The sequence below is a fragment of the Lolium perenne genome, chromosome 2 (genome assembly GCF_019359855.2).
Source record: "Lolium perenne isolate Kyuss_39 chromosome 2, Kyuss_2.0, whole genome shotgun sequence".
In the NCBI taxonomy this organism is placed as follows: domain Eukaryota; kingdom Viridiplantae; phylum Streptophyta; class Magnoliopsida; order Poales; family Poaceae; genus Lolium; species Lolium perenne.
In genome coordinates this window covers 102,728,572-102,742,820 of record NC_067245.2, presented here as the reverse complement: position 1 = coordinate 102,742,820, position 14,249 = coordinate 102,728,572, and the positions used below count along the sequence as shown (strand labels likewise).

Here is a 14,249-nt window from a genome sequence, read left to right as displayed (position 1 = left end):
AGGATCACTTGCCCACATAGCACCGGGTAGGCTTGGAGCTGTAACAAGCTAATACAAGAAAAGAAGAGACGGTGAGAGATCGTGCCATGAAGACATCATAGAATAGGAGGAAGGTGACTATAGTGAACCAAAGTGGGAGCATAAACAAACTAGCTCAAAATATGGACATGATAGGAAATGTCTCGATGAGTGATTAGATAGACAAGATTCCCAACAAGATGACAATAAAGATCAGATAAGGGGTAACCATTAGAAGCATGGAGGTGAACATTAATCTCCATAGGAGTCTCAACAATGCGCTCATTATTACGGGAAACACGATCAAGGAGACCATGGATATAATTTTTCTAGGAAATATGGAGGCCATCAGAGAGGTACAAGAAACATCAATCCCAAGAAAGTAGCAAAGAAGACCAAGATCAGACATAAGAAATTGTTCACTAAGACAGACCTTGACAAAGGCAATGTACTCAGAATCATCGTCAATGATGATCATGTCATCAACATACAAAATAAGAAGAGTTTGAGTACGAGTAGAAAGGTAGACAAACAGAGTTGGATCATGAGCACTGGGCCAAAAAAAAAAGCAATCACCATAGATGTGAAGCCCTCAAACTAGGCGTGAACTTGGAGGCTTTCTTAAGGCCATAGAGAGAGCAACGAAGACGAGATACCATACCACTAGGAATAGATATCTAGGTGGTGACTGCATAGAAACCTCCTCACACAACTCATCATTAAGAAAGGCATTCTTCACATCACGATGAAAGACAACCACTGGTAAACAAAGGTCACAATGAGAAGTGTGCGAACAACGGTCGTAGGGGCTATAGGAGAAAATGTCTAATCTTTATCACAACCACATGCTCTTGCTGAAGGCCATGAGCCAAAAGACGAGTTATGTAATGGTGAAGAGAACCATCTAAGCGATTCTTAATCATATATACTCACTTACAAGTGATGGGACAAACACGAGGAGTAAGAGGAACAAGATTCCAAGAGCCAATGCGCTTGACCAGTAATCTCCTCTACCATAACAAGCTGCCATTGAGGATGAACAATAGCTTCTCGATAAGTAGTCGAGCTTAAGGACATCAAAAAGACCATAGCAATTAGGGAATAGCGGCTAGGTGGGGGAAACGGCAAGGACGAAGACGAAGACTATAAGTTGGCTGAGATGAGGAAGACATCACACAAAAAGTAGATGTCACATTAGTAGACACATCCACAACATGTGGACGATGAATATAATGGAAAGGAATAGAGGGACGAGGAGGAATCGCCGCAGGTTATGGTGGTGGGGAAGTCATCGGTCAGGGAGATGGGGAATTCAACGTAGGTGATGAAGTTGGAAAGTCATGCGACAAGGAAGGAGAAGACATTGTAGGTGAGGATGATGTCGATTTTGCGGCAGTGGTACGGTGTGAGGAGGAGGAGGAATACGACGCACGAGGAGAGGTGTATAAGGAAACATGAGAAGATAGATATCCTCTATTGAATAGATCGAGGAGGATCGACGTGGGTAGAAGGGATGAGACTCATCAAATGTTACGTCCTAGGAAATACGCATCTGACAAGCAACAAGATCCCAATACCAATAACCTTTATGTTCATCATTGTATCCGAGAAAAACGCACTGACCAGACCGAGTGGTAATTTTGGTGCGTTCACAGGGCAAGGAGAATGTAGAAAACACAACCAAACAAACAAAGAATCGAACAATCAGGAGAGCAGCCGAAAATACTCTCAAGAGGAATACCGCTTTGCAGAGCAACAGAGGGCTGAATATTGATGAGATAGGTGGATGTGGAAATAATCTCATCCCTAAAGTGAGGTGGAAGAGAAGTGGTGATCATCAAAGATCGAGTCGTCTCAAGAAGATGGTGATGCTTGCGCTCAGCCACACCATTCTTAGCATAAGCACCGAGACAAGAGAATTGATCATGAGCACCCTACTCGGCTAGAAATGCTCGCAGCGAACAAGAGATATACTCGCCGGCAGAATCTGCAAGAAAAACAAGAATATGAGTAGAGAACTGGGTACGAACTATGTCAGCAAATTGTTATATATATAAGACCTCACTACGAGAAGACATGAAATATATCCAAGTGCGGCAAGAAAATTTGTCCATAAAGATAATATAATAGAGATGGACCCCTTCAGAACTGAATGGATTGGACCCCAAATATCTGAATGAACGAGGTCAAAAGGACGCTCGAACACTGAATCGATGTGAGGATAGGGGAGCTAATTTTCTTACCAAGCCGACAACCTAGAAAATCCAAAGAAGTGTTTCCAGAGACAGGCCCCAAAACACCGCGATGAACTAAAGATGAGAAACAAGAACCACATAAATTTCCAAGACGATGATGCCATTGCTGAAAAGAGCTAGTAGAGGCAACCATGGGGGTCGAGATACTAGTGGTGGTGGAAGCAGAGGGAAGAAGAAGCCAGTCAAGCTCTCAGAGGCCATCATGTCGTCGGGGGCCAACACCAATCAGATTACCCATGCGACGATCTTGAACATAACATGAATCATAGTTGAGAATAAAACTACAACACGAGTCAACTATCTGACTACTAGAAGATGGTTGCATGGTAAGTTAAGGAATATGAGCAACATAAGAAATATCATTAACTGTAAGACCACAAAAACGAGAATCAATAGGTCAAACAGTGGTAAAAGTACAAGAATCATAAGTCATATGAGAAGACCTCCCACTATCAAGAATCCATAAGCATGTACCTGAATGAGTAAAAGGTGGTATCTCAATAACAGAAAAGTTAGTCGCAGAACCTGCACAGTCTATTGATAAAGAATCCCAAGAATCAAGCGGGCATTAAAGTTGCGCAATCATAGACGCAAGTGAAGATGTCGAGGTAGAAGCATCGTCCAATGATTACTGAGAACCAACACTCATTGGAACCGCATATATATTCAATGTAGATCGGTCACAAGCACGAGTACAAGTCACGCGGGGAGTCAACAAAAAGCGGACAATCAGAAGAGGTCTTAACGACCGATCGTACGGTAACCCTCGCCCCTATGTCTAATTGTATGGTGTGTTGGTGGTTTCATATCATTAAACTAATTATTTATTGTGAAGGCCCTAGGTCATCAGAACGACGACAACGACGACACGGAGAAGAAACACACCAAAACACCATATATTCCACCGTGAGAAGTTAGATATCTATTTCCACCAAAGCTCTGCTGCCACCAACATCGATGCCATCGCCATCCATCATAACCATCACCATCTCCTCTCTCATATACTTTGTAAATATTGATTCCATCGGGATGGACGACATTGTAATATTATGTACTATTCACCTACTACCTCCATCCAAAGGCTTAAGGCTTATATTTTTTTATAGGAAGTCAAACTATGTTATGTTTGACCAAGTTTTATAAAAAATCATTAACATGTGAAGTACAAAATCAATATTATTAGATAGAAAATGAAACATATTTTCATATGATATCTACAAAATATCATATTTGTTGATAGATTCTTCTAAAAGTTTTGGTTTGAATTTTCAAAAAAAAAGCCTTAAACCTTGTGATGAAGGTATTATTCAAGAATTCCAATACAATGTTTATGATTGTTGATCTAATCATGTTTGAGTAGTCCTCATGACCCGAGTTCTGAAACCTAGCGTTGTAGCAACAAGTGCAGCTCTTTTATCTGTGGGATATAGTGTAGTATGTTAATCAAGATCCATCTATTGTCTATAATATTTTGCCTCAATCCTAGTTCTTGATAGTACCCAAGTTTCTAAAGATTGATAAAGGTATTAAGTGAAAGTGTTAGTAATTACATGATCTGATGCTTATACCAGGTGAGAGTGTGGATATCGGTCAGTAGTGTGGTTGCTATTTAGGGATTATCGGTGATGTCTTAGATCTTAATGCTTTGTATATATGTTTAGCTTAATAGCTATGATTTCTTGCAATGCGTAGGGGTTGTAGTTAGATAATTGTTCCATAGAGTATGCCGCGAGTAGCCTATGGTGTTATTAGGGTGCATCTCCCCACTATACTTGCGCATCTATATTATGCATATGACACATTTGATCTTTATTTTACCTTTGCATCCCATTTGCTCATTGCATATCTGCAGGTGAAACCTTGGCCTCAGCCTATCTCGATCCATGGATACACAACAAAACAAAAGAAAACAATTGGCCTGGTGAAGAATAGATAAAGGAAGTCTCAAAGTCATGCTCAAGTGATCTTATACCACTACAAGAAATCTGCCATAAGTTGACGAAATAAAGGTGTCACTGAAACGTCACTAATGGCTACTTGTGACGTTATTGTGACGACTTTCAAAACGTCGAAAGCTGGGAGTCAGCAGTGAGTGCTTAAGACGTTCCACTTGAAAACGTCGTAGAGCTTTGTGACGTTTTAAAATGTCACTGACTGCATGACGTTCCCAAAACGTCATGGGCACCTGCCCCCGAGTCCAGCGTGGCAATCCGACGTGGCAAAATTGTGACGAATTAGAAACGTCGTTATTTGAATTCAGCCCGGTCCATTCAGCTCCTTATGTGGGCTGAGCCCATTAGTTCTGATTATTTTTTTCGGCTTTGTTGGGCCTTGGCCCGTAACTGGCCCAATTACCTCGGCCTTTTTAGCTTATTTTTTTTCAACGGCCTTTTTAGCTGCTGTACTTACTGGGCCTGGGCCAATTTTCATTGGGCCGTGGCCTTTTTAGGACCCATTACAGTTTTGGGCCGTGGCCTTTTTAGGACGCATTATAGTTTTGGGCCGTGGCCTTTTTAGGACCCATTACACTTTTGGGCCTTGGCCTTTTTAGGGCCCATTACACTTTTGGGCCTTGGCCTTTTTAGGGTCCATTATGGTTTTGGGCCTTGGCCTTTTAGGGTCCATTAAGATTTTGGGCCTCAGCCTTTTTGGGGTCCATAAAGATATTGGGCCTTGGCCTTTTTGGGTCCATAAAAGTTATGGGCCTTGGCCTTTTACGGTCCTGCAAGTTTTTTGGGCTTTGGCCTTTTTTGGCCTTTTCAACTCCCATTTTTCGAAAATGCAATTAATTATTTGTTGGGCTGTAGCCTTTTAAGAGCCCATATATTTCTAGGCTACTTTTGGCCTTGGCCTTTTAAGAGCCCACAATAGCCCAACAGTGCATATATTAAATTAGGAAATTCAACAACAAAATATAAAAGACAACTTTTCAAATCTGCAAATTTCACAGCAGAGTGACTGATGGCGTGTATTTCACACGTTCGTTGGGCAACCCCAAGAGGAAGGTATGATGCGCACAGCAGCAAGTTTTCCCTCAGAAAGAAACCAAGGTTTATCGAACCAGGAGGAGCCAAGAAGCACGTTGAAGGTTGATGGCGGCGAGATGTAGTGCGGCGCAACACCAGGGATTCCGGCGCCAACGTGGAACCTGCACAACACAACCAAAGTACTTTGCCCCAACGAAACAGTGAGGTTGTCAATCTCACCGGCTTGCTGTAACAAAGAGTTAACCGTATTGTGTGGAAGATGATTGTTTGCGTAAAACAAAGAGAACAAGTATTGCAGTAGATTGTATTTCAGTAAAGAGAATTGGACCGGGGTCCACAGTTCACTAGAGGTGTCTCTCCCATAAGACGAACAGCATGTTGGGTGAACAAATTACAGTTGGGCAATTGACAAATAAAGAGAGCATGACAATGCACATACATATCATGATGAGTATAGTGAGATTTAATTGGGCATTACGACAAAGTACATAGACCGCCATCCAACTGCATCTATGCCTAAAAAGTCCACCTTCAGGTTATCATCCGAACCCCCTCCAGTATTAAGTTGCAAGCAACAGACAATTGCATTAAGTATGGTGCGTAATGTAATCAACAACTACATCCTTAGACATAGCATCAATGTTTTATCCCTAGTGGCAACAGCACAACACAACCTTAGAACTTTCTCACACGTCCTGTGTGTCAATGCAGGCATGAACCCACTATCGAGCATAAGTACTCCCTCTTGGAGTTACAAGCATCTACTTGGCCAGAGCATCTACTAGTAACGGAGAGCATGCAAGATCATAAACAACACATAAGCATAACTTTGATAATCAACATAACAAGTATTCTCTATTCATCGGATCCCAACAAACGCAACATATATAATTACATATAGATGATCTTGATCATGTTATGCAGCTCACAAGATCCGACAATGATAGCACAATGGGGAGAAGACAACCATCTAGCTACTGCTATGGACCCATAGTCCAGGGGTAGACTACTCACACATCACACCGGAGGCGACCATGGCGACGTAGAGTCCTCCGGGAGATGATTCCCCTCTCCGGCAGGGTGCCGGAGGCGATCTCCTGGATCCCCCGAGATGGGATCGGCGGCGGCGGCGTCTCTGGAAGGTTTTCCGTATCGTGGTTCTCGGTACTGGGGTTTTCGTCACGGAGGCTATTTGTAGGCGGAAGGGCAGAGTCGGGAGCCAGACGAGGGGGCCACACCATAGGGCGGCGCGGGCCCCCCTGGGCCGCGCCGCCACGTGGTGTCGCCACCTCGTGGCCCCACTTCGTGTGTTCTTCGGTCTTCTGGAAGCTCCGTGGAAAAATAGGCCCCTGGGCTTTGATTTCGTCCAATTCCGAGAATATTTCCTTACTAGGATTTCTGAAACCAAAAACAGCAGAAACAAAGAATCGGCACTTCGGCATCTTGTTAATAGGTTAGTTCCGTAAAATGCACGAATATGACATAAAGTGTGCATAAAACATGTAGATAACATCAATAATGTGGCATGGAACATAAGAAATTATCGATACGTCGGAGACGTATCAGCATCCCCAAGCTTAGTTCTGCTCGTCCCGAGCAGGTAAAACGATAACACGTATAATTTCCGGAGTGACATGCCATCATAATCTTGATCATACTATTTGTAAAGCATATGTAGTGAATGCAGCGATCAAAACAATGTGTATGACATGAGTAAACAAGTGAATCATATAGCAAAGACTTTTCATGAATAGCACTTCAAGACAAGCATCAATAAGTCTTGCATAAGAGTTAACTCATAAAGCAATAATTCAAAGTAAAGGTATTGAAGCAACACAAAAGAAGATTAAGTTTCAGCGGTTGCTTTCAACTTGTAACATGTATATCTCATGGATATTGTCAACATAGAGTAATATAATAAGTGCAATAAGCAAGTATGTAGGAATCAATGCACAGTTCACACAAGTGTTTGCTTCTTGAGGTGGAGAGAAATAGGTGAACTGACTCAACATTGAAAGTAAAAGAATGGTCCTCATAGAGGAAAAGCATCGATTGCTATATTTGTGCTAGAGCTTTGATTTTGAAAACATGAAACAATTTTGTCAACGGTAGTAATAAAGCATATGCATCATGTAAATTATATCTTATAAGTTGCAAGCCTCATGCATAGTGTACTAATAGTGCCCGCACCTTGTCCTAATTAGCTTGGACTACCTGGATTATCACCGCAATACATATGCTTTAACCAAGTATCACAAAGGGGTACCTCTATGCCACTTTGTACAAAGGTCTAAGGAGAAAGCTCGCATTGGATTTCTCGCTTTTGATTATTCTCAACTTAGACATCCATACCGGGACAACATAGACAACAGATAATGGACTCCTCTTTTAATGCTTTAAGCATTCAACAACAATTAATTCTTTTCTCATTAGAGATTTGAGGATGTTTGTCCAAAACTGAAACTTCCACCATGGAACATGGCTTTAGTTAGCGGCCCAATGTTCTTCTCTCACAATATGCATGCTCAAACCATTCAACTCAGAGTAGATCGCCCTTACTTCAGACAAGACGAACATGCATAGCAACTCACATGAAATTCAACAATGAGTTGATGGCGTTCCCCAAGAAACATGGTTATCGCACAACAAGCAACTTAATAAGAGATAAAGTGCATAATTACATATTCAATACCACAATAGTTTTTAAGCTATTTGTCCCATGAGCTATATATTGCAAAGGTGAATGATGGAATTTTAAAGGTAGCACTCAAGCAATTTACTTTGGAATGGCGGAAAATACCATGTAGCATAGGTAGGTATGGTGGACACAAATGGCATAGTGGTTGGCTCAAGTATTTTGGATGCATGAGAAGTATTCCCTCTCGATACAAGGTTTAGGCTAGCAAGGCTTATTTGAAACAAACACAAGGATGAACCGGTGCAGCAAAACTCACATAAAAGACATATTGAAAACATTATAAGACTCTACACCGTCTTCCTTGTTGTTTAAACTCAATACTAGAAATTATCTAGACCTTAGAGAAACCAAATATGCAAACCAAATTTTAGCATGCTCTATGTATTTCTTCATTAATGGGTGCAAAGCATATGATGCAAGAGCTTAATCATGAGCACAACAATTGCCAAGTATCACATTACCCAAGACATTTATAGCAATTACTACATGTATCATTTTCCAATTCCAACCATATAACAATTTAACGAAGGAGAAACTTCGCCATGAATACTATGAGTAGAAACCAAGGACATACTTGTCCATATGCTACAGCGGAGCGTGTCTCTCTCCCATAAAGTGAATGCTAGGATCCATTTTATTCAAACAAAACAAAAACAAAAACAAACCGACGCTCCAAGAAAAAGCACATAAGATGTGATGGAATAAAAATATAGTTTCAGGGGAGGAACCTGATAATGTTGTCGATGAAGAAGGGGATGCCTTGGGCATCCCCAAGCTTAGACGCTTGAATCTTCTTGATATATGCAGGGGTGAACCACCGGGTGCATCCCCAAGCTTAGAGCTTTCACTCTCCTTGATCATGTTGCATCATACTCCTCTCTTGATCCTTGAAAACTTCCTCCACACCAAACTCGAAACAACTCATTAGAGGGTTAGTGCACATTATAAATTGACATATTCAGAGGTGACACAATCATTCTTAACACTTCTGGACATTGCATAATGCTACTGGACATTAATGGATCAAAGAAATTCATCCAACATAGCGAAAGAGGCAATGCGAAATAAAAGGCAGAATCTGTCAAAACAGAACAGTTCGTATTGACGAATTTTAAAATGGCACCAGACTTGCTCAGATGAAAATGCTCAAATTGAATGAAAGTTGCATACATATCTGAGGATCATGCACGTAAATTGGCTTAATTTTCTGAGTTACCTACAGGGAGGTGGACCCAGATTCGTGACAGCAAAGAAATCTGGAACTGTGCAGTAATCCAAATCTAGTACTTACTTTTCTATCAACGGCTTAACTTGGCACAACAAAACACAAAACTAAGATAAGGAGAGGTTGCTACAGTAGTAAACAACTTCCAAGACACAAAATAAAAACAAAGTACTGTAGGTAAAAACATGGGTTGTCTCCCATAAGCGCTTTTCTTTAACGCCTTTCAGCTAGGCGCAGAAAGTGTGCATCAAGTATTATCAAAGGGTGGTGCATCGTTATCATGAGCTCCCCCATCCATAGTGGTACTAAGGGCTTTGTCAATTTTAGGCCTATAATAATACTTCTTTGGTCTAGGCACTTTAGAGACATACATAAACTTTTGCTCCTTACCCACATAAGCTTTCTCCTTATATTTAAGAGAAGAAAATGTTGAACCCAAGGTTCCCATAGCTTTTTCAAGTTCGTCAATCCTATTGATTTGATCATCATGGACAGCATTAGTTCCTAGGACACTAATTCTTTCATCAATTCCTCCTAAGGATTTATCAAGTTCATCAGTTTTATCAAGTAATATTTCCAATTTAGCTTCAATACTTGGAAAATTTTTCTCTATGGTTTCCAATTTTTTCATAACATCTTCAAGAGAGATTTCAGTTTTAACTTTATCAACAGAGGGTATTCCAAATAAACTCTCAATAATGCAACTAGCTTCTAATGCAGGGGTACTTAAGAAGTCACCTTTTGCGAGACTATCAAGAACATATCTATTCCAACTAGAGATACCAACATAAAAATTCCTGAGTAAAATAATAGTGGAGTGCTTCTTAGTGCATCTATTATGAGCATCGCTAATTCTATACCAAGCATCTCTCAAACATTCTCCCCCTCGTTGCTTAAACGTACGAACTTCAACTTCAGGATTACTCATTTTAGTAGTAGTAAATAAAGCAAACTAGATAAAGTAAATGCAAGTAAACTAATTTTTTTGTGTTTTTGATATAGCAAACAAGATAACAAATAAAGTAAAACTAGCAACTAATTTTTTTTTGTATTTTGATTTAGTGCAGCAAACAAAGTAGTAAATAAAACTAAGCAAGACAAAAACAAAGTAAAGAGATTGAGAAGTGGAGACTCCCCTTGCAGCGTGTCTTGATCTCCTGCAACGGCGCCTAAAAAGAGCTTGATGGCGTGTATTTCACACGTTCGTTGGGCAACCCCAAGAGGAAGGTATGATGCGCACAGCAGCAAGTTTTCCCTCAGAAAGAAACCAAGGTTTATCGAACCAGGAGGAGCCAAGAAGCACGTTGAAGGTTGATGGCGGCGAGATGTAGTGCGGCGCAACACCAGGGATTCCGGCGCCAACGTGGAACCTGCACAACACAACCAAAGTACTTTGCCCCAACGAAACAGTGAGGTTGTCAATCTCACCGGCTTGCTGTAACAAAGAGTTAACCGTATTGTGTGGAAGATGATTGTTTGCAGAAAACAGAGAACAAGTATTGCAAAGAGATTGTATTTCAAGAAAGAGAATTGGACCGGGGTCCACAGTTCACTAGAGGTGTCTCTCCCATAAGACGAACAGTGACATGTTGGGTGAACAAATTACAGTTGGGCAATTGACAAATAAAGAGAGCATGACAATGCCCATACATATCATGATGAGTATAGTGAGATTTAATTGGGCATTACGACAAAGTACATAGACCGCCATCCAACTGCATCTATGCCTAAAAAGTCCACCTTCAGGTTATCATCCGAACCCCCTCCAGTATTAAGTTGCAAGCAACAGACAATTGCATTAAGTATGGTGCGTAATGTAATCAACAACTACATCCTTAGACATAGCATCAATGTTTTATCCCTAGTGGCAACAGCACAACACAACCTTAGAACTTTCATCACTTTGTCCCGGTGTCAATGCAGGCATGAACCCACTATCGAGCATAAGTACTCCCTCTTGGAGTTACAAGCATCTACTTGGCCAGAGCATCTACTAGTAACGGAGAGCATGCAAGATCATAAACAACACATAAGCATAACTTTGATAATCAACATAACAAGTATTCTCTATTCATCGGATCCCAACAAACGCAACATATAGAATTGGATAGATGATCTTGATCATGTTAGGCAGCTCACAAGATCCGACAATGATAGCACAATGGGGAGAAGACAACCATCTAGCTACTGCTATGGACCCATAGTCCAGGGGTAGACTACTCACACATCACACCGGAGGCGACCATGGCGGCGTAGAGTCCTCCGGGAGATGATTCCCCTCTCCGGCAGGGTGCCGGAGGCGATCTCCTGGATCCCCCGAGATGGGATCGGCGGCGGCGGCGTCTCTGGTAGGTTTTCCGGATCGGGGTTCTCGGTACTGGGGTTTTCGTCACGGAGGCTATTTGTAGGCGGAAGGGCAGAGTCGGGAGCCAGACGAGGGGGCCACACCATAGGGCGGCGCGGGCCCCCCGGGGCCGCGCCGCCACGTGGTGTCGCCACCTCGTGGCCCCACTTCGTGTGTTCTTCGGTCTTCTGGAAGCTCCGTGGAAAAATAGGCCCCTGGGCTTTGATTTCGTCCAATTCCGAGAATATTTCCTTACTAGGATTTCTGAAACCAAAAACAGCAGAAAACAAAGAATCGGCACTTCGGCATCTTGTTAATAGGTTAGTTCCAGAAAATGCACGAATATGACATAAAGTGTGCATAAAACATGTAGATAACATCAATAATGTGGCATGGAACATAAGAAATTATCGATACGTCGGAGACGTATCAGTGACAGCAGCAAAATTTCACAGATTCACCAACATGTCAAGAAAGTTCACAGATTCACTACAAGATCAACCACTTCGCAGTAAGAAGTTCACAGATATGACCAAGTTATTGTCACGCTGCCAGGATATGACCAAGTTCCATGGCGGGACACAAAAAAGGGATACGACCAGCAGCAGGAGCTAATTCGCAGATGCTCCGAAGATGGACATCATGTGAGCAAGCCTCCTATCACTTTCCTCAGTCCGCTTGAGGAGCTCCATGTAGTCCTTGTCACGCTGAGCTTGTGCGGCTTCATTTGCCGCTTGCTTCTCCTTCTGGGCAACTACTTCTTCCATGATGGCAACAAACTGCTGCTTCATCTGTTCAGCTTCCTCCTGGGACCTCTTCAGCTGTGCTTCCAGGTCATGAACATGCGCCGATACAGCAGCTGCGGTGGGCTTGTTGAGCTTGACAGTGGAACTGGGCTGAAGTCCAGCATTCTTCAGGAAAGTGCTGTGCTTGGCTTCCTTGCTAAGAACCTTTGCAACAACAGCGACTGCAGACCTTGGCGGTGCACCTTCTGGCACAGGAATAGCCATCTCAGCTTCCATATCAGCCTGGAGATCCATTTCCAAAAGATTCATCAATTCAGGAAACGCGCAGGTCCAAGAATGGTTCACAAAAGTGAAATGAACAAGTCACTTACTATTGCAGCTAGAGCTTCCTCAGAGAAACCATCCTTCTTGCTGTGATGGGTCGCCTTAAAGATGTCGACTGCATCTAGCTCTTCACCTCTGCGCTCCTCCCTCTGGAAATGATGTTCACCAAGAATCAGAACATAAGCTTGTGGAGACAAGAGTAAGATGCAAAAGGAAATTCTGTAAGAGTGTTCTTACAGTTGCATACAGATGAGCAGCATAGCTACGAGAGCCAGTCTTTTGGCCAAATTTGACCGCAGCACGACTGTCCTTGTTCTTGGTACATGTGTTCTGCAGAAGGGCACAATCATGATATTCAGCAATGTGCACACTATAACGATGAGCATCATGTCTACCATGCAAGCACTAATGACTGCAACTGAAGCAAAGAACATACCCTGTGTCTTGGGGTTACCCACAGAGCAGTTAGAGCTTCCCATTCTTCATCTGAGACATCCTTAACAGGGGACTTGATGCTGACTTCATTTGCTGGTACTTTGTCGAAGTAGTCCCTTTTCAGGATGTAGCGCCTGTTCTTCGACACTTTCCGCAGTACGTCATAGCAAGCCTTCTGGATGTCTTCCGACTCTGTGTCCATGTTGAAATTTGCCTACAAAGCAAACAAGGGCAAGGACGAGGTTAGTTATCATGAACTATGAACAATCAAGCAAGCACTCCTATCATCTAACAAATGAACTGGTGATGAAGAAGATTACCCCCATCTTTCCAACGAAGTCGGCCAACAAATTCTCATCCCTCTTGTACAACTTGAAATGCGGAAGGAGCGGCATCTGGCCTCTTGCAAGCATTCCACCCTCCGATGCAAACTTGGCAGCAGGCAAAGGCTTCTCAGGACGTTTCAGCCCTGGAGGAATCTCAATGGTAAGCTTGACTCCCATCCCCTTGCAAATCTGCTCCAGCCCGGTGCCCTTCCTTTTACGGCCACCTGCAGCAGTGGTTCCACCTGAATAGCATACATACAAAGATCATGTCAGAAAGCAGCACCCACAACCAAAAGAGTTTATAAAGTAAACAAAAAAGGCAGTAGATAGTGTGGACAGCTGTCCAACAAAAACTTGCCTTCATCATCCTCAGGATCAAGAAAACCATCAGAATCAAAGTGCTGATGGACCATGACATCAGATGCAGTAGGACCTGTGTCCCTGCGAATGCTGCTTGCTTCATCGATCCTTTCATCAATCTGCGGTGAGCTACTGCGATTGTTGCGGGGCGGAGTATCTTCATTGTTGGTTGCAGACGCTTCACTTGATGTCCTCCTGGTGACTCTTTTGGAAGGAGCTTCAGCAACAGGTTCTAGATGCCTCTTTCTCCCTCCTGGAGCATCAGCAAACACTCTAACAGGAGGCATTGAACTTTGTTCCTTTTGCAACCTCTTACTCCTCCTCCCTGGGCTTGTCTTTCTAACAGAAGCCTTTTTCTTTCTACTCTTGGGATCCTTCAATGCCCGCAAAAATAGCAAAACAAAATGGCATTACATCACAGGTTATAGCAAAACAGAAATAAGAAAACAGATACAAGTAATGCCAGTCCTCCAAAGATGATAAGAAGAATGCACCTTCTCAATGTGTTCCCCTATGCTCCCTTCAACCTCC

The 14,249-nt window shown here is 42.5% G+C and overlaps 1 protein-coding gene across 1 annotated transcript; it reads right to left on the bottom strand.

The window, feature by feature from the left end:
* Positions 1–12,138: 12,138 nt before the first annotated feature.
* Positions 12,139–14,005, bottom strand: LOC139835554 (uncharacterized). Its single transcript, XM_071825414.1, has 6 exons — positions 13,717–14,005; positions 13,353–13,600; positions 13,034–13,246; positions 12,835–12,927; positions 12,645–12,746; positions 12,139–12,555 (listed from the first exon to the last, which is right to left on the bottom strand). Exons 1-6 carry the CDS (start codon positions 14,003–14,005, stop codon positions 12,139–12,141), a joined length of 1,362 nt encoding a protein of 453 aa, XP_071681515.1.
* Positions 14,006–14,249: the final 244 nt, after the last annotated feature.